At 40.8% G+C, this 27,180-nt stretch overlaps 2 protein-coding genes across 15 annotated transcripts in view; one reads left to right on the top strand and one right to left on the bottom strand.

The window, feature by feature from the left end:
* Nucleotides 1-12,441, bottom strand: part of ANKMY2 (ankyrin repeat and MYND domain containing 2) — a 34,693-nt gene extending 22,252 nt beyond the window's left edge. For 3 of the 10 annotated variants that reach the window (XM_036327990.1, XM_036327991.1, XM_036327992.1), the window contains exons 1-4: nucleotides 11,963-12,441; nucleotides 5,314-5,410; nucleotides 3,976-4,040; nucleotides 450-588 (exon numbers count right to left, since the gene is read on the bottom strand). In XM_036327990.1, coding sequence (XP_036183883.1) covers nucleotides 450-588; nucleotides 3,976-4,040; nucleotides 5,314-5,410; nucleotides 11,963-12,307 — 646 coding nt within the window. In that variant the 5' untranslated portion in view covers nucleotides 12,308-12,441. Of the gene's footprint in view, nucleotides 1-449; nucleotides 589-726; nucleotides 754-1,743; nucleotides 1,818-3,975; nucleotides 4,041-4,572; nucleotides 4,694-5,302; nucleotides 5,411-11,962 lie in introns of all 10 variants that reach the window. The other 7 variants (XM_036327994.1, XM_036327995.1, XM_036328000.1 and 4 more) reach the window with 6 other exon arrangements.
* Nucleotides 12,442-12,593: 152 nt separating this feature from the next.
* Nucleotides 12,594-27,180, top strand: part of BZW2 (basic leucine zipper and W2 domains 2) — a 52,958-nt gene continuing 38,371 nt past the window's right edge. For all 5 annotated transcript variants that reach the window (XR_004970874.1, XR_004970877.1, XR_004970876.1 and 2 more), the window contains exon 1: nucleotides 12,594-12,727. The gene's annotated coding sequence lies outside the window, so the exon portion shown is untranslated. The remainder of the gene's footprint in view (nucleotides 12,728-27,180) is intronic.

Here is a 27,180-nt window from a genome sequence, read left to right as displayed (position 1 = left end):
GCCGGCCATCATCTTGGCTGGCAGTTAATTTGCATATCGCCCCGATTAGCCAATGGGAAGGGTAGCGGTCTTACGCTAATTATCATGTTTCTCTTTTATTAGATAGGATATGTACTTACAATAAATTTGTGTAGGTAACTAACAATACTAATATTCTTATATAATAAAAGGATAATATGCAAATTAACCCTAATGGCAGAACGATCAGAACGACTGCTTGACCAGTCACTATGAGGAGCACTGACCACCTCTCAGTCACTTTCCCAGGCTGGCAGGTTCCCATCGCCCGTTGACGAACAGGGAACTGGGGTGGGTGGCAGCAGGGATCAGGATCAAGAGTCAGCAGCTCGGGAAGATGGCCCTGATCACAGGCCAGCCCTAGGGACCATACCCGTGCACGAATTTTGTGCTCCGGGCCTCTAGTATTAGAATAAATACTAAAACTTCACCAGAAAGTGCTGCAAACATGAGGGCTGTGTATCCATGTTCATGTTGATGACAATTTACGTCAGCTCCATGTCGCAAAAGTAATTTGCACATATCAAGTTTTCCTTTATATGCAGCATGCATTAAAGGAGTCATTCCATTCTGTAATAGAAAGGAAAAAATGTATTAATTTTACTTATTTGTCTTAAGTTACCTATGAGCAATTCCTGCAATTATATTAAAAACAAACATGTATTAATAAAATCATCTTTACAATCTATAAAGTATTTTTATATTTACTTTCACACTTGGATCTTCCACGAACTGCTGAGGAAAAAAGATGGTTTTATTACTTTATTATTTTATTTTTTTACAGATTAGCAAATAGACTCAGAAGATTTGCTCATTCTCACATAACTACTCAAATGGCCAGGGCAGGGACCAGAACCCAGGGCTCTCATCTCTACCACACATTCTTAGTTACTGGGGAAACAAATGAACAAGCAGTTACAAATGCACTAAAAATAATAATAATGAGGAAAAAAACCTCAAAACAAATAGAATGCCTACCAAAGGAAAAATTGAATAAAGTATGAGAAAAACAAGATGCAGGAATGTACTTTATAGTGGTATCATTTTTAAAACAATGCTCTCTTAAACTACATTTATATTTTGATCATATACATGATTTGTTCATGTATATATTGTATGAATACAGAGAAATGGTTGGTAGTATTTAAACTAGACTACCCTATTAGTTTCTGCATGTTTTTGCATATCCAATAAAACAACCAACCTCACATATACTGGGTTCTGGGTACCTAATACTATTTGGTAGATAAATGAGCAAGCTGTTTCCTGTAAGTTAATTTTCTCAGTAACCAAGAATACTCTGTAAATTCTACAAGTGCTGGAATTTCTAAGTTGTTTAGGATGGAAACCTCTCTAAAACACAAAATCTCTTACCTTTGTAAATTTTAGCACACTAACATAATTTGAATTGTTCCTGATGACTGCAGATTATTATTTTGAACACAGCCATCAATATTTTCAGAGGGCTGTTGATGTGAGAATTAAAGGGAAGGTAGGACCTTTCAGGTGGCTGTACAAGAGGCAACTGAATGGGAGTAGTCAAAGTTTCTTGAGAGTAGTAATGGAAAAATGTTAAGATTCCAACTTTAAGAGTCCCCTAGTTGGGTGTGTCTATAAGGATGTGGTATTTAAATGTTGGGAGTGGTTTGGGTGGGTGTGGGTAATCGGAATCTCAATGTACAGAGGCACCTTTAAGAGAGTGGGAATGGACTATATGCTCATTACCTTTTGAAGGAGATCATTAGGGTGGTAACCCCTAAAGGATGATATAACCTGTACATCAGAAGCTGGTGTGTAGCCTGGTGGGGAAGAAAGGACACAGTACAGATGGGCACTCAGTCACCCAGCAATTCAACCTACAGTGACAGGTTCTCAGGCTGAGGGAATGACTCCAAGACTACAGAACTGCCCTATAATCTAAAAAAAAGTAATAAATTTTTTTTAAAATTTAGCTTTCAACACAATGTGATAATGTGCTTATGAGCAAAGGAGATGTGCAAAGCTTTTGGATCTTATATTACAAACTGACCTCATTTTTTATGTATGCTTGTGTTTTAAACTGTCATCTCTGTTAATCACATTAGACCATTCATCTATTTGTTCCCTGCTTCCAGATATTCCCTTTCTTCTCATTAAAAAAACAAAAATGTTTTATTTCTTTCATTTTGTTTTTCTCTTTGGTGTTTCTTGTTTACCAGCTGTCTTCTTAGCAATGACTGGTTTTCAGAGTCAACCAATGAGAGAACATCTTTCCAAAGAGGCAGTGAGCTATTCCAATCATGCCATTTGCTATGCAATCTCTGAACCCGTTTGTGTCATAACACAATGTATTTTTTCCCATATCAAATTTTTTGATAGGTGTAGTGTTTTCAGTTCTAAATAGTAGGAAATTTCTACTTCTATTTCTTCTTCTACCCAAGAATTAGATTTTTTTAAAAAATTTCAGGTTATATGTTTTATTATCTGATCATATTTTTGTTCATTTTCAATGTATTCTATTGCATTTGGTGAATTTGTCTGAAATTAGCTAAAATTTCCTTTAAAAATAGTATAATACATAGACTAATTAGTAATGCTCCATGTAAAAAGAAAATGTTCTATTTTTTCTGTCTTATACATAGGACACAGACTGATAATTAGGTTATTCACATTTTCTGTTTCTGTCTCTGAATTACTTTTTTCCTACTTCATCTGTTGGTTTCTGAAAGGTGCTATTGTGGTCTTACAAGTTTCTCCTTTCAATTTTCTTTTTTTATGAACATTAAAGCTTTAAAGTTCGTAAGTGAAGGCTTAAGACTGGTATGTTCTTGGTGGATTATTAATGTAATATATAAGAAAGACTTTTGACCTATTAAATATTTGTTTGCTTTAAACTTTATTTTGTGATATTAAGTTTGCTAGACATGTGCAGGTAAAGGGTTAACAAAACCCCTTCCCTTCTGCATGAGAAACCGCTGAGTTAACTTTCTTGCACTAGAACTGTGCTGTATAACAGAATAACCACACACAGATATTGGCAGATATTGGACAGCTCAGAATAGACCTTATCATCATCTCAGAGTTATTTTGGACAGCAAGTGTTCTAGAAAGCTCAGTGTAGGTTTAGTTACCTTTCCCTAGAAGTAGAGTTGCTGAATCAAAGGTACACACATTTAAAAATCACACAAACTCTAAAATTTTCTCCAGAATGTGATGCCAATTTATATCTAACTAGAGGCCCGGTGTATGTAAATTCATGTACTCAGGGCGGTCCCTCAGCCTGGCCTGCACCCTTTTGCAGACCAGGAGCCTTTGGGGAATGTCTGCCTGACAGCTTAGGTCTGCTCCCCTCGGACCTAAGCTGAAGTCTGGCATCTCTCTAAGGGAGGCGACCCATGGGCAATTGGGGCTGGCGCCAGCGGGTGGGCGAGCGGCCGGGCCCGCCCCCCATCTCCCTGCCGCCACCGCCACCACCGCCGGTGGCCTCCCTTTGCAGGAGGTGACCGGCAGGGCAATGGGGAGACAGCACCAGCCAGTGAGCAGCCAGCCCCACCCCTCCCTGATTGCCCCTCCACCACCGCCCCCCAGTCACTGTCCCCTCCCTCTGCCCACTGGCACCCGCCTTGGCTGGCCTGGTGTTGCCTACTCGCCAGCTCTGCCCCCTGACAACCAGTAATTCTGCCATTCAGTCAATTTGCATATTAGGCTTGTATTATATAGGATTCATTAGCATATAAAAGTCCACTGTTTCCCACATTTCACAAGAAATGATATAATTTTGGTTTAATTTGCAATTATTTGATTACTAATATAATTAAACATGTTTTTACATGCTTATTTGTTTTCTGTGGCCTGTGTGCTTACATTTGGTTTAGATATAAGCATAACTTGAGAACAATTTCTAGAAAAACAATTCTTATTAGATTTTATATATTGTCCATTCTCACAGGTAATAAGACACTTCATTAAAAATTTTACCTCATCCAAACAGTTGACACGAACATTCTTGTTGGCTAATAATGTTCCAGCTTCTTGGACAGTACCTATTAAATAAATAAGTAAATAAATAAATAAATAAATAAATGAAAGGTTACTTATCACTAGAATAGAAAAAAATCTAACATCGAAGAAATAAATTAAAGGCTTATCTGTAAAATTAAGATTAGTCAGGTTAGGTTGTTAAGGAAATAAAGTATCAATCACACACTATTTATTCCACAAAGTAATTATCCAGAATAAAAAATTTATAGAAACTAAAATAGCCCCATCTTATTTTTATTTCCACTGATCTTAAAGTACATTAAATCAGCCACATTTTCCTTTTGGCAGTAATACAATAACCACAAAGCATAAGATTCTTAATACTGAAACAAATCTTAAAGTGCATCTAGTTCAACCCATCATTTAAATACCAGTCAATGTAATAATTGGAGTTAAACATATAATCACTATTTATGTACTTGGTCACCATAGGCCCTGCGAACTGATGGCATGCTTATAATAGAACTCTTGGTTTGGAAAGGCTTAGGTAAACATATCTTTAAAGGCTGGTACTATATAAAAGTGCCCTCATACTGAAAGTCCTCTGATGTAATCCTGAAGGTCAGTCCTCTGTACATTTGAAAACCAGGTGTAATTAGGCCACAACTGTCAGGTTTTTCCAGTCTTCTGTGAGGCATATGATAGAAGCACGTAGCTGCAGGAGAGAATGTTGCTATTATCATCATCATAAATGAGAGTCAGCCACATATTCTGCCAAAACAATTCTGGTTTGACTGGGAAGAGAACAATGAAACTGAATGTTCTCAGGGAGAAAGGATGAGATAAGCCTCTCTTCCAAAAGGACATAAAATAGGAACAGCACCCACTAAGAGTTATTTTTTCTCTTTAACTTTGGAATTACAGTTCAAGAATGTGCTAAATTCTGCTAGTCTTCCAGTGAAAGATGGACTACAGAATAAAGATAAGCATGCTTCTCTCTCCCTGGCCTGTTTCTACGGCAAGTCATATGGTTGCTGTTCACCAACATGGAATAGATGGAGAAATGTCTCCTTGACTGAGAAGAGAAATAGATCTGCTGGCGAAATGTCAAGTGAATCATCTCCAAGTCCCTGGATTGTGACAGCAGCTATTTTGTCAATAGTGCATTGTCTGACCCCATACCCCATCTGCAGGGCCACAAAATGAGAGGGGAAAACCTCCCAGCATGTAAGCACATGGAACCTATCCATCCATGTGACTTCCTATCAGAGCCTTTTTCACAAATATTTGTAGAGTGGAATTAAAATAATAAAAACTCCCACACCCCAGTGTTACTTGAGGAAGATGCTCCAGCTGAATCCCACTGGCCTCCAAGGAATAACAGGTTATTTTCCATCTGATCAGGAGATGATTCTGCAGTAAAGGAAGAATACTATAGGAATTGTGAGCATGTCAAGGCCTGCCAGGTATTAGGGGAGGATACAGATTACAGTTGTAAACATTTGGCTCACATTAGAGAACAGACCAATGATTTTATAAACTGTTTAGCTCAACGGCCAACAATCTAAGTTAAATCTGTCCTGTTAGGGAGTGATTAAAAATAACCAATAAAATGTGAGGCACGCACACACACCACTGCATACCAGTGAGCCTTCTGAAATGCAGGGACCAGGATGAGAATTTTTTTTCTGAAATGGTTTTGGCTTCTATAATAATAAAGACATAATATGCTAATTAGACCAGACATCCTTCCAGACAACCATCTGGATGAAGCCGTGGCAGCGAGGGCCTGAGCCCCTTGCACGAATTTCGTGCATCGGGCCTCTAGTATAGAGAATAAAAACATATCATGGAAAATAGATGTGCAAAATATTCAAAGAGGAAAAACTTGATGATTTCTAATTTGGTGTTCCTAATTTAATGGCATTAGTAGGAAACTAGTGATAGTCTAGAATAGCACAGAAATGTGAAACCCAGGGCTCAGGCAGAATGATTTTTACTTTTTTCATTCCTTACTGTCCACAGTAGATCCTCAAACAGTATTTTGCAATTAAGTTTAAAAGATGAATTGCTTTACTCTGGGAAAGAAATATATTAAATCTGATTTAACGAACTCTTAAGATGGGGAGGAACATCACTATAAGGGAGATATGAAATGAGCCAACAATTATCTTCGATGGAGACAAAAATTAACAGACTTATAATTGATGAAAGTAATATTTAATGATTTGTTTTCCTTTTGAGAAATTTTTCAAGTTGCTCAACCAAAGAAGAAAACACAACCCAACCGGCCTCATTAGGGCAAGATGATCAACTTATCTGACAGACCAGCATTTTAGCAGAGAAGAGATGGAGCTAATAAAGATGTTTTCACTGTTATTGCCCTCTTTTCTACCATACCACAGGACTACTGTGAAATTGAACAAGTCCGTGAAGCCCTCAATTTCCTCATCTGTGAAGTAGATAGTAGCCATCCCGTAGGGTTCAGAGGAGGATTAAAGTCTTGTCCTAATGCCTGGCCCAGATACATCCTCAGTGCCTATCATCTAGATCAAGCATGTCAAACTCGCGGCCCACGGGTTGCATGCCTCGTTCATCTGGCCCGTGTTAGCCTTTGAGTTTGACATGCTTGATCTAGATGCTCTTGTTATCTTATATGCAGAGCAGCACAATATAATTCACTGTGACATTTCTAATATCTAGATTGGAACCATTAATCTCTTAATGAAGATAAGCATATGTAGTAAAAAAAAAAAAGGAGAAACAAAAAAAATTTTTGAACTTTTCTGTTTCTAGTAATCCATCAGATGACCATGAGATTTGGGTATGCATGGTATTCAGTCATTTAGTGGAATCCCCAAAAGAGATGTTTTAAGGAATCTACGATTCAAGTTAGGTAGTTGAAATACTATTTGTCTTATTAGTTGCTATCATGTGTTTATGTAAGTAAAATCATGTATAAAATATTTAAAGTGTCTAAATTTTAAAAATAATACATGCATTTAGATTTAATTATAGATATATAGCTATAAATGTATTTTAAAAGTAAAGACTTCTAATTATAACATATATTTTTGAAACAGTAAATTTATTGAAGTGTGCCTTTTCTAAAAGTTCTCATACTAGTATCTATTTTTAGGCTTTGTAACTAAATGGCCTTTAATTGGGATTATGAATCACTGCCTAAAAATCAAAATATCTAAAGAGCTATTTTTTTAATAAATGAAGACAATAAAACCCACAGAGGTTTCATAACCTGTTCAGTCATTGAGTTAATGGTAACTATATATTTGTTAATGTTTTCTTTGGACTCTAAACTATGATTATTAGAAGACCTGAATCTTTCTAAACCATAAAGATACTAGAAATAATATTATTCACTACACAGGAACTTAGTGCAGGATCTTCCTTTAATAGTCCAAAACTGGGAACTGAAATGTCCACCAAAGTGAACAGATAAGCAAATAGCAGTATATCCATACAATGAAAATAAAAGAAAATAAGAAACAGACTATTGGTACAGCATAGATGAACTTCAAAATCATGTTAAGTGAAAAAAGTCATAAAAAAAAGGGAATAATTTACTGTATGGTTCCACTTATATAAAATTCTAGAATAGAAAAATTTAATCAGTAGAGACAGAAACCTATCAGTGGTTGCCTGGAGACAGTGGTAGAGGAAGTGAGATTATAAAAAGGCTTAAAGAACCTAGTGGGGTGATGGAACTGTTCATTATCTGGACTGTAATGATGGGTTCATGGATGTGTACTTAAGTCAAAAACTGATTTTAAAATGTGTACACTTTAAATGTGCAGCATTTATCATACCTCAATAAAACTGGTAGAATAAACCTTATTATCCAGCTTGTTTCATAGCTACTTTTACACAAGTCATGAAAAAATAGTGCTTCCTCAGTGCTTAAGGAAAAGAATATCAGAAGTTAGAAGAATAGGTCCATCTACAAGTTATAAGCAGTTCAGTGCTCTTCAGTGATTTTAATTTTCTCTTCTTAAATGTCGCAAAATGGATGCTGTCACTAACTATGATTTAAATGGGTATGTAGGAAACAGCTTCTCATTTCATCTGGAACTTCCAGGCATTTTAACAGTCTGCGAACACCTAGCATGTGAATTCACTCAGAAGAAGTTGTTCTAAAAGTGTCCAGAGGCACTGCAGGGTATTCTCTGCCTCTGTCCCACTTACAGTCTGCTTAACTTCTAGAGGCAGTGACTGACAGAAGGAAGACATCAAAACTATGCGGAGTTTATTTCACAATGACCAAGATGACAGGTCACACTTGGCTAAAAATGTACTGTGAGTTCCAAGTGCTAGTACTGACTAATCTAGTGCTTCTCAAAGTTGAGAAACGTAGTGAAGGGGAAAAAATTAAAAACACCTATCTCCTTTAAAAATGCTTTTAATGAGTACAAATAAAAATTTTACTTATGATCTTTATTCAACTGTGAACCAAAAAATTATTTTGTAAATTAAATGCATTTAAAACTATAAAATCAGTAACATTTAAAATTAACTTGACAGATTATAGTATTTTGCTTAAATTAAATTATCTCTCAAAGTGAATGTGGTATGGTCTGTTATGGTGCTGGTTTCATTTTCTATTTAGTTTGTTTTCAAGTCCAACATATTTCTAGGACTACGGGCCACATGATATTTCTGTTTGGGTACTTATTACCTATGTGACATGGGGCAAGTTATCTAAATTTCTCAGTTCCTGGTTTTCTTGTCTAGAAAGTGCAGATTACCATATTACCATAATAACTCCCAATACAAATAGTATTTTAAATCCTTTACACATACTAACTCATTTCATCCTCACAATAATGTTGTGCGGTGAGTACCATTTTTCACAGGTTGGAGAACCTGAAGCTCAAAATCAGTACCTTGCCCGAGGCCACATGACCAGCCAATGACTGAGATAAGATTCATAGTTAACCTCCTTCCCATGCTGCCTCTTACAATTTTGTAGTTTTGAAATAATTCCTAGCTCATGATGATTACATGCATTAATACATGTAAAGTGTTAATAATTATGCCTGACTCATGTTAACATTCAATCGTTGTTATTCCATCTCCGTTCTTTTCTCAGCCGCTTGGGCCAACAATCAGGGAAACGGCGTCTGCGCACTGGAGGTGCAACTGGAGGCACAGGCGCCAATAGCACAGTACTCGCCAAATCACAGTCACATTTATTCTCTTGTATTTAATCTTTAAAATAAAAACTGGTGGACGCCTAAGAAGATATCCAAGGATCCCCACCACCACCACCTGCCCCTTTCGGAGACCCACTTTATAAAACTGCTCAGTTGATTAGACTTCTAAAAGAAGTGATCGCTCTGGGTCGCTTAAAAACAAAATTTCCATCCCTGGTGGATCGTGAGTTGCTCCTTTACCTCCGTCATGCCCAGCACTGTACCTGGCACGTAGCTGGAACTCACATGTTTGCTGAACTGAGTCCCGCGGGGAGAAAGCACCCAGAGACAGGCGAACAGAAAGGCTGCAGTGCCAAATAGGCCAGTGAGAGCCAAAACCAAAAACACCAACTCCACGTCCCACAATCCCAGGCAAAGAACCCTTACTATCAACATAGCTGTGGCTGGCTTAACATTGGGATGGAATGGGGTGGGCTCATCCCATCAGCACCTGTTAAGATCAAATCCCATTTATTTTTTCCTCTCTCTCTTTTACGTTCAGACTGTCCTTGTCAGTAGGAAGAATAATTTGCCATACTCTCTGGGGAACCAGATTTGGACCTGGCTATTAGAAAGACAGAAGGATGGAAACTGGGAAGCTCCAATGATCGGTCTCTGCAGGGGACAGGCTTGCTCATTCTTTTTTTTTTTTTAATTAAATCTTTATTGTTCAGATTATTACATTTGTTCCTCTTTTTTCCCCCCATAACTCCCCTCCTCCCAGTTCCCGCCCCACCCTCCGCCCTCACTCCCCACCCACTGCCCTCATCCATAGGTGCACGATTTTTGTCCAGTCTCTTCCCGCATCTCCCACACCCCTTTCCCCCCCAAGAATAGTCAGTCCATTACCTTTCTATCTCCCTGATTCTATTATGATCACCAGATTATTTATTCACTTGATTCTTAGATTCACTTGTTGATAGATGCATGTTTGTTGTTCATAATTTGTATCTTTACCTTTTTCTTCCTCTTCCTCTTCTTAAAGGATACCTTTCAGCATTTCATATAATCCTGGTTTGGTGGTGATGAACTCCTTTAGCTTTTCCTTATCTGTGAAGCTCTTTATCTGACCTTCAGTTCTGAATGATAGCTTTGCTGGATAAAGTAATCTTGGTTGTAGGTTCTTGGCATTCATCACTTTGAATATTTCTTGCCACTCCCTTCTGGCCTGCAACGTTTCTGTTGAGAAATCAGCTGACAGTCATATGGGTATTCCCTTGTAGGTAACTGGGTTTCTTTCTCTTGCTGCTTTTAAGATTCTTTCTTTGTTTTTTGCTCTTGGCATTTTAATTATGATGTGTCTTGGTGTGGTCCTCTTTGGATTCCTTTTGTTTAGGGTTCTCTGCGCTTCCTGGACCTGGAAGTCTATTTCTTTCACCAGGTGGGGGAAGTTTTCTGTCATTATTTCTTCAAATAGGTTTTCAATATCTTGCTCTCTCTCATCTTCTGGCACCCCTATAATTCTGATGTTGGTAGGCTTGAAGCTGTCCCAGAGGCTCCTTACACTATCTTCGTATTTTCGGGTTCTTTTTTCGTTTTGCTTTTCCAGTTGGGTGTTTTTTGCGTCTTCATGTTTCGAATCTTTGACTTGATTCTTGCGCTCCTCTGGTCTGCTGTTGGGTGTTCTTTTTTTTTTTTTTAATATATTTTATTGATTTTGTACAGAGAGGAAGGGAGAGGGATAGAGTTAGAAACACTGATGAGAGAGAAACATCGATCAGCCGCCTCCTGCACACTCCCCACTAGGGATGTGCCCGCAACCACGGTCCATGCCCTTGACTGGGATCGAACCCGGGACCCTTGAGTCCACAGGCCGATGCTCTATCCACTGAGCCAAACCGGTCAGGGCTGGCTTGCTCCTTCTTGAGCTGAAAACCCCACAAACTAAGCCCGCGGCCTCCCGCACCCCCATCCCTGCGCCATGAGCGTGCAAGAGCCACACAGTCACGCTGATGTCACCTGCCAGGTAACGGGACTCCGCAGGGAACTCCTCTGGGACATCCACTTGGGAAGGAGGGGGAAACATGCCTTCTAGCTGTTCCGGGCCTGCGCCTCCCTCCCCACGACACCGGGCGGCGGAAGCGGGACACAGGTCGCGGGAGGGGAAGGGAAAGCGCGGAAGCGCGCCTGGAAGGCCGCGGCCGCACAGAGTGCGCTCAGAGGCGGGGGCGCCCGGCCCCTCCCCTCCCCGCCCGCTCAGGGCTCCGGCGGCGGCGGGGGCTCCCAGAAGGAAGCCAGGGCGGCCCTGCGCGCAGCCGCCTCCGAGGGGCAACTTGCAAAACTAGTTTAGCGCCCGGAGAAAGAGCCCTTCCCCTTAGGAGCGCCCTGCACCCCCGGCGGGGCGGGCACGGCCCAGGAATCCAGACCTTTCGGCCTCCGGAAGTCGAAACGGCCCTTTGGGCTCCAGCCCGAGAACCTGCGACCTCCGGGCCACGGTCGCCCGGAAGGACGGCGGTCCCAGCCCCGTTAGGAGAGCGGGAGGATGAACGCTCTGGAACCCACGCCCCGGGGCGGCTCGCTGTAACGGAGCTGGGGCCTGGGCGTGTGTGCCTTTCCCAAAACTGATGCCGGGTTCGGACCTCGGCAACCTCCGCTACGGTCCCAGCCGTGCGGGTCCCGCCCCAGCTTTCCGCTCCCACAACCCGCCAACATCAAAGGGAGAGACGCTGATTCCCGGTCCTCGCAGCCCCGCAGCCCGGGGTCCGCCGGGCCCGCGCTCCGCCACGCCTGCGGGCCGGGCGGGCAGCGCTTCCGTCGCAGCCCAGCGCCCGTACCTTTTCCGATGACTTCCAGCAGCGCCTTTTCCTCCGGGGCCAGCTCGCCTTTCTTGATGTGAACCATGGCTCCCGCCAGCTTGGAGGCTGTTCTGTTTCTCGGCGAGTGTGGAGAGGAAACGCGGTGTCTGTGTGAGGGACGCTAGCCGCCGAGGGGCAGCGCGAGACCAGGACGCCGGGAAGCGTTCGAATTCTCTCTCCTATCCCGCGGGCAGGCGAGCAGCCGGCGAGCTCGGGCGAGCCGGGGTGGGGGGTGGGGCGGTTCCGCAGGCCCCGCCTCCCCGCGCGCGTTATTGGCCCAGCCAGTGGGAGGAGCTTCCGGAGGTGGCAGCCAAAGACTCCCATTGGAGGAGCCAGGGAAGACAAAACCAAGTGGCAAAAACCACAGGGGGGAGTTGAATTCTCCTCACACGTTTCCCACCCTCCAACCTGTCTGCCTCGTATCTTTAGGATCCCGCAATATTTAAATTATCCAGCTCTCAGTTCTGTGTTCGGCAGTGGCTGCATGGGGCGTTTAGAGGTGTCCGGCTCTCGCCACCCCCCCTCCATTACCTAAGAAGTGGTGCGGCCCCAGCCAGGGGCGGGCTGAGAGGCGGGCCGGGGCGGGCCGGGAGGCGGGGCTGCGCCGGGCTCTGTGTGTCGATGTCAATGTGTCCGTCCTTCACTCCTCCATTGTCTGCCGCCGCCAGTGCTGCTGCCGCCCCTGCCGCTGCCGGAATCGCCGCAGCTCCCAGCCTCGCGCGTCGCCGCTACCTTCTTGGACAGGTGAGGAGCAACCCCGGGGGGGCCGGGGGAGCAGGAGAGGCTGCGGGAAGCGCGGTCGTCGCCCCCCGGGGGCTTCCCCTCGGGCCGGGAGGAAGCATGTGCCTGCTGGGGCGGCTTCCTGCTGCTCGGTGGGGAAGCAGCCCCTCCACCCCGTGGACCTCGCTTCCCGTGTATCCGTGCCGCGGAGTAAAGACCCGCCGCTCGGGGAGACCCGGGGACCGCGAATGGGTGGGGGCCCGCCACGCGGTGGAAGTGGCGGGTGCGCATCGTCTCGTGCGTGGCGCCGCCAGATGCGGATTCCGGAGGCCGGGGCTGAGGCTGGGAGCGAGGGGTGGGCTGGGCAGGGAGAAGGTGGCTATCTTTGGGCAAGCCTCCCCCTCGCCACCACCACACACGCACGCACGCCACTTGTCATCTCCTCTGGCCTCCGCGGAAGCTGCAAAAGAAAACCGGGTCTGGTTCGCCCCGCGGTGCCTGCGAAGGATGTTTGGAAGCAATTTGCACGGCACTAATGCTCCTTGGAGGAGGGAGGGCCTGGCGGGGGGGGAGGGAGGGCCTCGGCGCTCTGCTGGAGTTCCCAGTCTCTTTGTAACTCGGATCTTGAGATTTATGGAATTAGGGAGGGGAAAGGAAGAGGACGGATATTAAACTGGTGCTGCTGCCTGTGCATAGCTGTAGATGAGCCTCTTGATCCCGCCCTCCACTGTAATATGTACCCTGGGGCTTCGAGCACAGGGTAGCTAGGGGCGTAGATACAAGTGTGGACCTTCTGGTGGCTCAGGAGATAGACCTGCTGGCTAGTATGAAGCCGCTCATCCCTCCAAGGCGCACATCCATAGCATTTACAGCATCAGTACGAGCTTTAGAAATTAGTGTGTATGTTATGTCGTTGTTTCTCTACAGCCTGGTATTGGTGTTTCTCTCAAGACCCATCTGCTGCAAAGAGAAATATTTGAATAATGATCTGAATGGCTTTTGTTATCCATCCCACCATTCTTTCTCCCCACAGTGCTGTGTATGAAGTGAAATGCATTTTCCCCAGGCCTTACGCCTTTTTTTCTTTTTCTTTTTTTTTTTTTTTGAAGCATTCACCAACACTTCCGAAATCCTGGAAGATGTTTATCATTATTTCCTGCCTTTCACAAAAATATTTCTTAAACCCCAGCTATTTTCTTTGCAAAGGCTTCTTCATTTTACAGGCTGGGGCAAATCTGAGCCAGAACATCTCACATGAAAATGGTTTGCAATTATTCATCTCAACCTATAACAAAGAAACTTTTGTTTGATGATGCTTTAATAATGATGTGACTGTTCAGACAATGTGTAGTAAGACTTTTGAGAGTGACCACTATTTTGTAACACTTAGGATGCTGTTGCTGCCACAGTCTCAATTGCTTTTAACCATAGTATTATACAGAGGAAACCCACCTAAAAAAAATGTTTGCAGAGTGAACTTCTCCTAACATGTGACTTGACATCTTACAGCAAATGCATGGCCAGAATTGGGTGCTTCATTGCCAGTATTTCCATCTCTTCTGCCAGATCTGGGACATGGTTACTTGAAGGTCACACCTGTTTGTCTCACTGAGGTTGTCAGTTCTTAGAGGGTAGCGACTTATTATTCTTTCTTGGTGCCCTGTGGCATCGAGTTTGTATTTAGTAGTCCTCTGTGCATACACGACTTCAGTAAATATAGTGTCAGTACCATTTAAAGACAAAAACTAACCTCTACGTAGAAATGCAGATAAATAATGTTAAGTTTAAATTTCTAGAAACAGGTATGTAATGGATAGTGCTCATCAGATGGATTACATTAGTCGTTTTGTACAATGTAAATTTTTAATGTAGGAATAAGATTAGCTAATGAGCACACCTGAAACTAGATCGAGGAACTTTTATTATTCTAAGACTATACTCATATCAAGGAAATTTTGTTGATAATAAAATAGCTGCTACTTATTGAGTATTTAGTCTATGCCAGTTATTGTACCAGATGCTTTGTGTAGGATTCTTTTAAATATTGTTACAGTGACCCAGGAATTAGCCAGTATTATCTCTGGCTTATTATGCAAATAAGAGGACAGAAAATAAAAGAAATTAGTTTGTCCACGCCCCACAGTTAGGAAGAGTCAGAGCTAGAATGGAACCTCTCTCTTGTCTCTAAAACCTGTTCTCTTTTTCCAATTTTCTGCCTATGTGGTTGACAGTAAGGAAGAAATTATATATTCTTTTAACTAGCCAATAGGTAATCATGTGGTTCAGCCTACCAGAGAGACAAGTCTCTCTCCTACCTCTGCCAATCCTTTTTCCATGCCCTACAACCAGTGGTATCTATTTCTTCCATATCCTTCCTATGATATTTTGCATGTTATAGCTTTTTTTTTTTTCTTTCCAGAAATGGGATCATACTAACACTGTTCTACACTATGTAATAGAATTTTTATGATGCTTTGGTCTTGCTTATGTTTCTTTTTTCACTTTTTAAAAAATAATGATTTCTAAAATGTCTGAAATGCCCCCTCATCTCTTTTCTACAACTGTCACTCTGGACCTCTCCTGGCTTTATTGCAATTGATTCCTGAATAGCCTGCTTCTCTCTCACCTCACCCCATCCAGCTAATTCAAGGCACCACCAGTTCAATAAACTTTGGGCACCCATCCGCCTAAGGGTGAGGCATACTCTGTAAAGATAGAACTAGTTCAGTGAAAATGTGTTGATGGCTTTTCTCTGGGCACAGAATATAGGCTCAGTTCTGGCCTGGAAGGCTCCAGCTTCTGGTCCCAGCAGGCATTTCCAGTCAGCCAGCCCCACCCACACACGCTGCTGGAAGGTCACCACACTGCTGGTTCCCTAACATGCCAGTAATTTCCACTCATTCGTTCCTGCTTTTTCTCTTCCTGTAATGCTTCCCTTCTCTCTTCATGGAGTCTCTCCTCTCCAGATCTAAAGAATTGTTCAGTTTCTAAATACTACTACATGTAACCTCTTCTCGCCAGTTTCATAATCACCTCTCCCACCCTACCCAGTGAGTGGGGTACAGAACACATTTATTCATGCTAGGGGCATAAGGAAGATCTTCACACAGGAGTTGATGGTACAGTTCTTGACATCTTCTACAACTCTCTTCTATCTTATGACCCTTGGTCGTCGACCTCCCCCCCTCCCCCCACAAGTAACATCATTGCTTTTTCATTTGGATCCCCATGAGTATACCTACAGCAGGCATCTTTTTCATGACATTCTATTATAGCTATATTAATCTGTTGAATCCCCTCTCCTTCTAAACTATAAATTCACTAGAATTAATTTACTTTTGTTTATCAAGAATGTAACCCATTGTCTTGCATCTGTATGCTCAGTGAATGCTGAGTTGAATTCAGTTTGATCGCGGTTATTTTAGATGGATTTGTTTCCCTATTTGACTAATTCTTACAGACACAGTGAAGTGATTGGCACAGTCACACAATCATAACCAAGGGCAGAAGTTCTTTAAATGTTTTCAGTCTCAAGCTGTTTGACATTCTGATGAATGCTATTAACCAAGAAAAAAAATTTTCATATGCATATGTTACAAATTGTACATACCATTCCTGGATTCCCCTCTATAGCCCCTGACCTTCAGCTCTCTGCTATAAGAGAATGCTGTTCCCTTTTTCTTGAAGGGGAGTAGCTTGCTCATTTTTGAGTATTACATCTTTTGAAGTAATGTTTTTCCTTGACATTTGACTTTCTTAGATTTGGGTATATTTCTTGAGTGATTGGATATTTGATGATATTAAAGAATTTTACTTTCTTTTACGTGTGAAAATAATATCATGGCTATATTTTTAAAAGATTCCCTATCTCTTAAAATATGTACTGAATTATTTAAGGAGGGAATGATATGACATCTGAGATTTGCTTCAATATAATTCTGTGACGGGGGGACAGGGACTGAGTAAGGGTATACTAGCAGATGAGACACCATTGACTGTGATGGAAGCTGGGCAATGAATTCATTGGCTTCATTCTATTGCTCTCTCTACTTTTGGATATGGCTGACATTTTCCATAATGAAGTTTTTAAAGTAAAATTTGGAAGTATTACAGCCTCTGAAAAATTGTTGTAGTTTTTTAACAAAGCATAAGAAAGTAATTTGAATGCAAATGCTCTTTATACTTGGAGTTTAGCTTATGCAATTATTCATTTAAATCTGAAAACAGTTACACCTAAATCTACCAGAGACTTAGCTTGTGAACAATGCATTTCTATAAACTGTTCACATTACATTTTAACTTCTCCACAAAACAAAAGTAGTTGGCATTTCTCAGTGCTTGGTCACAGGCAGATAAATATCTTACTGGCAGCTAATCTTTTTTGGAAACTGACGAAGTAGTCAGACAAGTCTGAACAAGGGTTGTAACTATATTTCGTTTAACTGAGAAAAATCAAGATGTGAGTGAAGTGGAGATACTGATTTTCTTCTGTGTCTCATAAACCAAGTCAGAAGGCATTTCCAAAAACAACAAAGGGTGCACCACCATGGTTGTGAGCAATATCAGCATTGTTAGGATAAGCATATTAATATAGGAAAACCAGGGCCAGATTCACAGCAGAGTGTGCCCACTAGATTCTGACTCAGGGCTTGCTTGACTCAGTGCTTACTTTGTCACCCACTTTCTGGATTTTTACAGCTTCATAGCATACACTTCTTGATATTTAAGTTTCTTTTATTAGGTCTCAAACTTATTGAATGTCAATGTTTCCAAACCCAACGTGTAAAATTTGTGTATCATTTATAACATGCCTTCCTAGGCTTTGTTTCAAGGGTTTTTAAAGACTATTTAATTCAGCTTCAAAGTCAAGTCTTCATGGCGTCTAAAGGCAGTGTAGTGAACCCAGCTTCACTGCCAGGTGAGGTTGAAGCGCACATTAGTATGAATCCAGTTTAGACTCATGTTTATATTAGACTAGAGGCCCGATGCACGAAATTCGTGCAAGGGGCCCGGCCCTCGCAGCCCCAGCTGCCTCGGCCGGCCCTCGCAGCCCCGGGTTTGTCCGGAAGGTCGTCTGGCTGTTTGGTCTAATTAACATATTAGCTCTTTATTATATAGGATATGTCACTGTGGAATTTAAAACCCTAAGCAGGTGCCCCTTGTCTCAGTATAATAAAACTTCCAGTAATTAAAAATAGGAAGCTATGTCTGCAATAGGAGGGAAAAGGTAGCGTTCACCTTCCCAATGAATACATTTACCCTAGAAAATGGGAGCTTATAGCTCTTGTCAAGTGGTGATCTGTGGTGGGATTATGTTAGAGTCCGCTGCCGGGGTCCAACCCCAGCAGGTCCAGGGGTCCCCAAAGGTGTAGACGGAGTCGGCGAAGAAGGAAGGACACGGAGACAGCGTTCAGTTGATCAGCAGCCTAGCCAGGATCTCCAGCCAGGATCTCCAGCCAAGTTCTGGTCTGGATCTCCAGCGAAGTTCTGCTGTTTATTGTCTTGTTACATCCGTATTTATACCAGTTGATTTTAATCCTGTCAATTTCTATTACAAAGGTTAGGGCGTTTCTTATCTCCATTCCAGGGAGTAAAGATTATGTAGCTTAAGCATGATTGTTTGTAGTTAAAGTGATTAACTACCCACCTGGCACTTAGTTAAGGAGTTTCATCCCCTCCCTGACTTCAGGGAAAAATTCCTACCTGGGGAAACAACCTTTCTAGGAGAGGCAACCTTGGTTAAAACACACAGCGCTAAGGGGAGCAAACATATTAAGAACAGTATGCTATATACGCCAGGTCCCTTGAAACATATGCTGTGCAGATGTTTCTTTCCTGCAGCGACTGTGTCAAGCAGCAAGGATGGACCGGCTTCCGTCAGTCCGCAGACAAAGCAGCCCTGAAACCTACATTCATCCGCTTCTGAGTAAAGTCTCTCCCTGGTGTGTGGATTGGTAGAGTAAAGCAGTCCCATTAAGTAGCCTCTTCTGACCAAGTGGGAAATAGTTATGGATGGTCCCTGGGAGACAGTCAAGCACCCCAGGGAACTGGGAAAATCAAGGCTCCAACCTCCAGGGTGAGGTTTATTTTCCAAGGCAATCTCTCTTGCTTTCAGTTTCCTCATCTATAAAACAGGGCGTTAACCAAATTTACAGGGTGACTTTGAGAATCCTTGAGGATGCCCTGTGGACTGTAAATGTTATACAAAAAGGAATTATTATTTTTAGGACCAATCCTATTTTTGCAGTTGGAAAATATATGAATAACATAATTATGGGCCTAGCTGATAAATCAATTCAGAGTAAAATTGAATAGATATTAGTATTTGCCATGAGACTGACTATCTTGCTACATTTTGGAAGATAAAATTTATCTTTAAAAGTAAAGAGAGACTGTCATGAACACATAATTCTAGTAATTATGTCTCAGGATTGACATTATTTTTTACATGAATAAGAAACTTATTCCTCTGTTATATTCAGTGAGTCACAAAGGATTTCACTGGTCTTTGTCCTCGAAGCTTAGACTATCCTCCGGGAGACAGGCCAGCCCTGAAACCATAGGGACTAAAGGAATCATCCTACAGCTCTGCCTGGTTAGGTCAGCCCAGAGCGTAGGCACCTTTAAGGACTTCCCTTGGCATGTTTAAGTGGCTGTCTGGCTCCTGCCAATCTTTCAGCTCTAATTTCAACAATGTTGCTACTCTTCTACCCACCCACCCTGCTTCTTGCTCCTGGAATGCCCTCCTCCACCCATTTCTGCATATTAAATTTTACTCAAATCCTTCTCCGCTCCAACGGCCCCTCCTCCACAGAGCCTTCTCCAGTCCCCAACCAAAGCACTGCAGACACAAGGGTGGAGAGCTCAGTGAAGGGCTGATTCCTGGAGAAAGTGAAATTTTGAAGGGAATCTTAGAAGAATTGGTGAATTAGGACAGGCAAGCCAGAAAATGGAGAGCCTTAAAGGGAGAACAGTAATACTTTAAACAATAAAGAATTTTTTTTAAATTATACTAATAATAAAATAAAGGGAGAATGCCCCCTCCCCCCCAAGAAAACTATAAAATAAATATTTTAAAAGTAAATATTGGTGGTAATTTTATGGCCAACCATACTGGAACTAGAAATGATTTTATTCAAAGGTATGCTTTCCTCAATATGTCAACTTTAAAAATCATAAACGTGATAGAGTATATTTTAAAGAACACTGTGATGGTATGTTCTTGTTCTCAAGTAATGTATAAAATGTGACATTACAAGGCTAAATTGGAGATTACAAACCAGTATCTTCAGAATTGGTGGAAGTAGGAAAGTTGGTAATGGACATAAAAAGAAACAATGGAAGAGAAAAACATAAACTTACTAGAATATGTTGTACAAAATGATTTGAAATTATCCAAAAATAGCTGGTGTATAAATAGCCAAAACAGCTAGAAAAGAAAATGGGGAGGAAATTCTTTGTGATGTTTATTTTGCAAGTGAAATGTCTGGGTAAATATTCAGACGTGGAACCTGATCTACTACATCTTAAAGGAATTTCTGGGACTCATTATTCTCTTAATTTGACTTTTATCCAATTGGACTTCCTTTTTTTTTTTTTTTTCCTTTTACTTTTGTGGTAAGTGTAATAAAGACATTGCTGAAGCAGTTAAACCTGAGAGATACAACTCGGGGATTTAATAATCGGATTAACACGAATCATTTTAACACAGGATTGTGGTTGTCATTAAGAGTTTCCACAGCATTTTTTCTTTGTACCTTTTAGGGGGGAAAACACATGATTTCGAAGAATTCCTAGCTTTTTAAAATATAAAATCTACCAAGATTAGCAGAGTCTACACAACAATACTTTTCATTGTTAGCTCACTCCAATGTCTATATTGAGGCCAAGGGTCTCTTTAACAAGTGTCTTTTGGCCAGTGAAATGCCAACCGGGATGATTTTGCCTCTTCTAAGTTTGGCATGTGTTAAGTGAAGAACGCCAAGAAATGTTCTGATAGTCATATTTGTTAACTATCTAACTTTGAAAATAAAGGTTTAGGTAACTCACTGAATGAACCATTCTTTTGGCAAATGCCAAGGAGACAGTGCTCCCATTATTTCTTGATTTTTAATATCAGGTGTATCTTTTTTTTAGTTTGTGTCAAAAAAGAAAGGAAACATGTAATGGTTCCATATAAGGAAGAATAATACACGCATACTAATATTAGTGACTAATCCTTTGGCTCTCTTTAATTCTCTTATGGAAATAATTTCAGTAGGAAAACAATAATTACTTAGGTCTGTGAAAGATGTAAAATGATGTCTTTTCTTATGTCAACTTATTTTTAGGTTGGATGAAGACTTAAACAACAATTGTTAGGTGTACTGTTATTTTGGAGGACTTCTAACTAAAGCTCAAGAAAACCACTGGCAGAGGTGGTAACAATAAGGAATACTCACTCTGCACTATGGAGACTGTATCATGAGCCACTGTGGGCTCTGCAGTTTTATGATATTCTCTCGCCCTCTTCTTTTTGTATATTCACACAAAGGACTCTAATACTTTCCAAACTAACCTCGATGGCTTCCTGGATTTGTGATTATTTCTAAGGGGGGAAAGAAACCTGACATATGTTTTTCTCAGTATGCATGGTAATAGAATGAGGTTATTATAAACAGGAAAGAGAACCCCAAGGTGATGGTGCAGAGGAAGCTGCTGGCTAAAGGAAAGGGATGCAGCATTGGTGCTCAGGAGTGTGAAGATGGTGTTTTTGTTCAAGCTGGGCTGCCGGAGGAAGCAGTGTGATAACTGGCTCCTGTAGTACTAGAAACCGTGGTGCCACAAATTTCCTACTATTTACGTGTCCCCAAGGGGCAGGATTTTTGTTCTGTACTCTCATTAAAGACTTCTTTTTTCTTAACAGTCATGTAGAAAAAATACGCTGACCCAGTTTATCCAGGTGCTGGATAGACTTTAAAATTAATATTTGTGCTTTACTCTAACTCTAAAACCATAAACTCTAGGGGCTAATGAAAAAGCTGCCTTGGAGAATCATCTAAACAATTACCCAAGACACTGCAGCAACATCGGTGGCTTTGGGGCAAGTGCACTGAGTGGAGGCTGGGGTGATCAGAATCTGGCCCTGACTCTCCCAGGCACCCGAGCCCCTGAGGGGGAGGGGGGCTTTCTTGGCTTTGATCTCTGCTGTGTCACCCATGTTGGAATGCAATGCCTGGCCTCAAGCTAGTGGCGTGACCTTTCAGAGCCTGATTGGAGTGTGGGATGAGGTCAGGGTTTAGGTTCATGGTTTTCAGTCATGGAAAACATAAACAACTGCACCTCAAGACATCATGTGATGTACTTTAACATGCTGGAGATTACTGATGCTTGTTAACTCGCTGCCAGATTTTGTGTGCAGTCCTTGGATCAAACCTCTACCTGCTAGAAAGTGAGCACCATGCACCTTGTCTGATTGGTCCCTGCTGCATCCCTGTTGGCTAGTACCAGATGTAGGCTTGGTAAATGAATACAAATGACAAATTCTCTGTATGTTTGAATTTATTTCCAAAAGTATACATGAGAGAGTTGGTAGTGCTTTGCTGTTTGGGTTTTTTTGTTTGTTTGTTTTGTGTTTTTTTCTCTTTTAATTTAAGTTTGTGCTGTCCACTCCTATAAAATTGTGTCAGGGAGTACAGCCCCCTACTAGCAGTGTGCTGGGTGCCATTGAGTCCTAGGCTGGGGTGTCGTATTTCTATCAAATTCACGTTCTCCTCCTTGTGAGAGAGGCTTGTGTAAGTAACTTTTTGGTGTGTACAACCCTTCAAATAAAACTTAGACAGGCTTCAGCAGGTCCCCTCCTGGGAAGATGGGAATAGAGGCTTGGTTCAGAGGACTGGTAAGTGAGGAGATGTTTGGACGCCTGCCTACCACCACCTTTGAGCATCCCGAAGGCCCATTGCCATGTTTTATAGTTGCTCCAAAGCAAATTATCTCACCAGCTACTAGACTAGGGTCTTATTCCCCCCCCCCCAAATGTTCTGTTTTCCTCTCCTGCTTGACTAAAATGCTAAGAAGAGAGGGACACACTTCCATCATCCTTAACATAATAATTTATCTCCTAATTTCCTATTTGAACAAGTAGTCATGGACACCCCCATCAGTTTTGTGTCTGACACAAAATTAGCCTTAATAAACTGACTTTCGTAAAGATTATTTTTTAGTACTGTTTTAGGTTCACAGCAAAATTAAGAGGAAGATACAGAGATTTCCCATATATCCTCTGGCCCCATGTAAACATAACTTTCCCCATTATCAACATCCCCTACTAGAGTATTTATAGTAGAGTGTCTATTGATGAATTTATGGACTGCTTGATAGCACGTGGTTGGTACATAGTGGGTGGCTGATATAAGTATTCAGCTCATTTTCTGTACATATACTCGCGTACCTGTTGTCATTTATGCAAAAACCATGTTCTTAAAGGAAACGTAAGACAGTGTTAAAGGGTTAAACATATTATTACTTCCATGGAGTAGGACTCACTCCATGAACATGAGATTAGGAGTGAAAGGTTGGGAGGTGGACTTTATTTTTTACTTCATACTCTTTCGTACTGTGTTAGTTTTTTTATTTGTTTGTGTTGTTGGTTTTTTTTGCCAACAGCCTATTAGTACTTATAGTTTAAATGAGCCAATTAAAATAAAATAATATAGAGAGACTATCTTGTTTTTTATAAGCTTAAGACTATAATATGATTAATAAATTTCAAGGACATTTTCCTCTTCAAAAAAGGTTTCTTGTTTTCCTAAAGTGATGCATTAGAACATATGACTTTTAAAATAAACATGCTGGTGTTCAGTTTCCTCTTTTTCTACCCCCTCTTTAAATCCCAGATTGTTGCCTCTTCCACGCTCCATCTAAATACCAGAGTCTCTAAAATCACATGGAAGTACGTAAATCAGTATCGAAGACTGTGGGAAGTACTTTTTTGTATTCTAAATCTACTTTTGATTTTAGCTGTGACAAGCTCCTCAGTGATAAATTTGTGTTCTTTAACATTGACGTCAGTGTTTGGCAAACAGAAACAAGTCATTCAAGGAAATATCTGCCTGCTTACTACTCTGGTATGTTCAGAGCAGTGCATGCAGTTTTTAACTCTTGAGAGCAAGCACCATCTTTGGTTTTGCTCAACATTGTTTCCTCTTTAGTGCAGGGTTTTCAATAGTTTTGGAACTATTGAAATTTTGGAATAGATAACCCTTCGTTGTTGGGGGCTGTCTGCACATTGTGTTCAGCAATACTGACTCCACACCGAGTTTCACTTTGAAGTTGGTCCTTCTTTTCTTTTGCTGCTGTAGCCATGTGGCTTTAAAATTGGGGCAAAATGCTCCTCAGGGCTACTTTATTTGAAAAATATTAATTAAAAATTCCTACTTTTGGATATATTTTTACCTTTTTTTAAAAATCAAATTTATGAGTTTTGGGCAATAAGGAATATTTCAGAACTGGGTTGCCTAACATGATAGCCACTAGCCACATAGGCAATTTCCATTTTAATTTTACCGAACAAAAATTAAATAAAATGAGACATTCAGTTTTTCAGTCACCCTAAGTCACATTTCAAGAGCTCCATAGCCACATGTCTAGTAGCTACAAGGAGACAGTGCATCAGAACATTTCCACCCTCTCAGACAGTTCTGCTAGTTACAGTGGCTCTAGAATGGGGTTGGCAAACCATGACCTAGGACTCACTCTAACCCCCCCCCCCCCCACACACACACACACACTTGCTTTGTAAATAAAATTTTCTTGAAATACAGCCAAATGTCTCCATGTTGTCTATGGTTGTTTTTAGTCTGTAACAACAGAATTGAGTAGTTGGAATAGAGACCATATGACTCACAGAGCCTGAAATATTTTCTTTCTAGCCCTTTGTAGAAAAAGATTGTGACCCCTCCCCACCCCCCCCCCACCCCCCGTAGAGTACACCTGTTCATAAGGTTGAGGTTGTTTGTGTTACGTAGTTGTTATGTGTGAGCATATGTTAGTAGTGTAACAGGTTATCTGAGCCAGGTTATCAAAATTCAAAGATGAGCGGGGTCAGAAGAACATTGAGAATAGAGTTATCAGGCCAAACCTCTGAATTACTAGCTGAGAACAGTTGTACCTTTGTAGGGGCAACTAGAATGCATGTCCCTCTGGGAGATCAGATTCTTTCCAAAAATGAGAGAATTAAAGACTATCAGGCAAGACAACATGCAAACAGGCAATCTACTCAGGGTGGGCTGCACAACGGGCAGAATTAGTCCACAGTTGCCACGAGGCCCGTCTGTGCTGCTGGCGCACTGTCACTCCTGGGCCACAGCCTGGCTGGGAGTATGTGATGGAGTCTACAAAGGAATGAGGACAGTTAGAAAATTCAGAGTGAAATAGGGGGATGTTTATCTGTTAGACCTAAAAACCTTTCAATTAAGTCTTTCAATTTGGACTTAAATAGGAATTTATTCAAAAATGTTTATTTCATTAATAAAGTAACTACTTTCCAATTTTTGATTGATTGGCTCATTTAGTATTTTTATGGTCTTTTATCTTGTGGAATAGCTAAGGAATTTAGTCTCTTAGATAACAAGTAAAATACTTAAATTTGTTTTTAGCATTTTACATATAATTTTTTTAAATAATGTTTTATACCATGGAGTTTTTCCATTTTGATGGGACATGAGCTTACTTTGTGTGTCTTCGGCTGCTGGTTTTTTTAATGGAGGCCAAATCATGATGTATAAGTTATACCCCAGACAAATTTATTTTTGAAGATTCTGTTAAATGCTGATTTTTTAAAATGTATTTTTAGTTCGTTGATTTTAAGTTGTAAATTATAATGCAATCTAATGGAAGTAAGTTTTTGACATTGGCCTGATAGAACTGGCTTTGCGGCTCTCTCTTTGTTACTTTCCCAGGTTAAAGCTAGCAGTTTCTTAGTCAAGTGCCCTTGCTTCTGTGGCCAGGGCTTCGGTGAGTGCCTTATAAAGGCTGACCTTCACTAGAGCAGATTATAATGTGGCAGAGAGAGCTAAATTTAGAGGGAAAGCAAGCCTCTGCTCCAAATAGTAACAGCTAAACGATAGAGACTTCTGGTGAACAGAATATCTTCATTTAGTCTTTCAATACCAGTAGGTCAGTCTCTATGTTTGTTTGTTTTAACTTTTGGTGTGTACATCAAAATCTTCCCATCTTTTTTATGTTTACAAGTTATTGTGTTATTTTCCACATAAAATATATTGAGGGTGCAATGTCATATAATTAGGCTATGAAGAAACAAAGGTTTGTGTTTAGAATCTAACAATTTTTAAAATGGAGTAATTCCCTCATAGGTAGGCTGTGTGTAGGGGTAATTCTCCATTGTTAGCAAAATAGAAACAAAGTACAAAGGTAGAGTTAATTGGGGGATCCCAGTTGTTTATATTCTGGATCCTAAAATACAACTTTTAAAATATTTTTTATTCCAAAATATAAACATCCTTGGCAAAGTGTAACTCCTTCCTTGCAGGTTTACCTACTCGAGGAGTTTCAGGCTAGTTCTTTATTTTTCCTATTTTTGTTTTTGCATCTCTGGTGTGAGAACCCAGCTCTGTAACAGGTATTTTTGTTTACTAACACAAGAAAACATTTTATATAAAAATGTGTTGTTTAAGGGGAGGTGTGGATACAAGGAGAATACATGTACACGTCTGTGTACACGCATGTGTTTATATGTATTAAACTTGTTCCTCAATGAAGTGCTTGCTGATCCAGAGTAAATCCATTGAAAATGCCAAGAGGGAAATTTCTGAATGAAAGAGTTTAGCAGTGAGTATAAATAATGCATTAGAAGCTCCATTTCCAACATCTATCAAATGAAATGAGATTTCATCAATTACATTTATAACTATTTAAAGCGTAGCGGCTGCCGCATCCACATATAGCAATCATTCACTTTCTCGGCCCTTATTCTGGGACTATACTACTGTTTTCCCACCTATTTCATTGCATTGTAAACGTTGAGATTTTATCTCCAGAGTCTGCTTTTTTGAGGGCATGGCATCTGCCTTAGTCACCTTTATTTTGCAAAGCAAGGTGGATTAAGTTCACTTTATAGAATTGATAAAAGTCATCTTTATTTAAGCCATATTATTGTTTTGGTTTGTTACCTTATTTTAAATTAGTTTCATTTTTTTAAGTTATGATTAAAGTTTTCAATGATAAACAGATTCCTTTCTATGTGAAAATAGAAGTTTCTCTTCTTTAGTGGGTTTGAAGGAAGTTTTTGTAATAAATTGAATAATAATTTTTCCATGCTTAAGAATTTTTTTAAAACTTTGAGACATAAATAATTTACTTGAGGGGAAACCAAGATGGCGGCATAGGTAAACACCGGAGTTTACTGCCTCGAACAACCACTTCAAAAATACAACTAAAAGACAGAACGGACATCATCCAGAACCACAGGAAGGCTGGCT

Source organism: Myotis myotis, unplaced genomic scaffold (assembly GCF_014108235.1).
Source record: "Myotis myotis isolate mMyoMyo1 unplaced genomic scaffold, mMyoMyo1.p scaffold_m19_p_11, whole genome shotgun sequence".
In the NCBI taxonomy this organism is placed as follows: domain Eukaryota; kingdom Metazoa; phylum Chordata; class Mammalia; order Chiroptera; family Vespertilionidae; genus Myotis; species Myotis myotis.
This window is presented reverse-complemented; position numbering and strand designations above follow the sequence as displayed.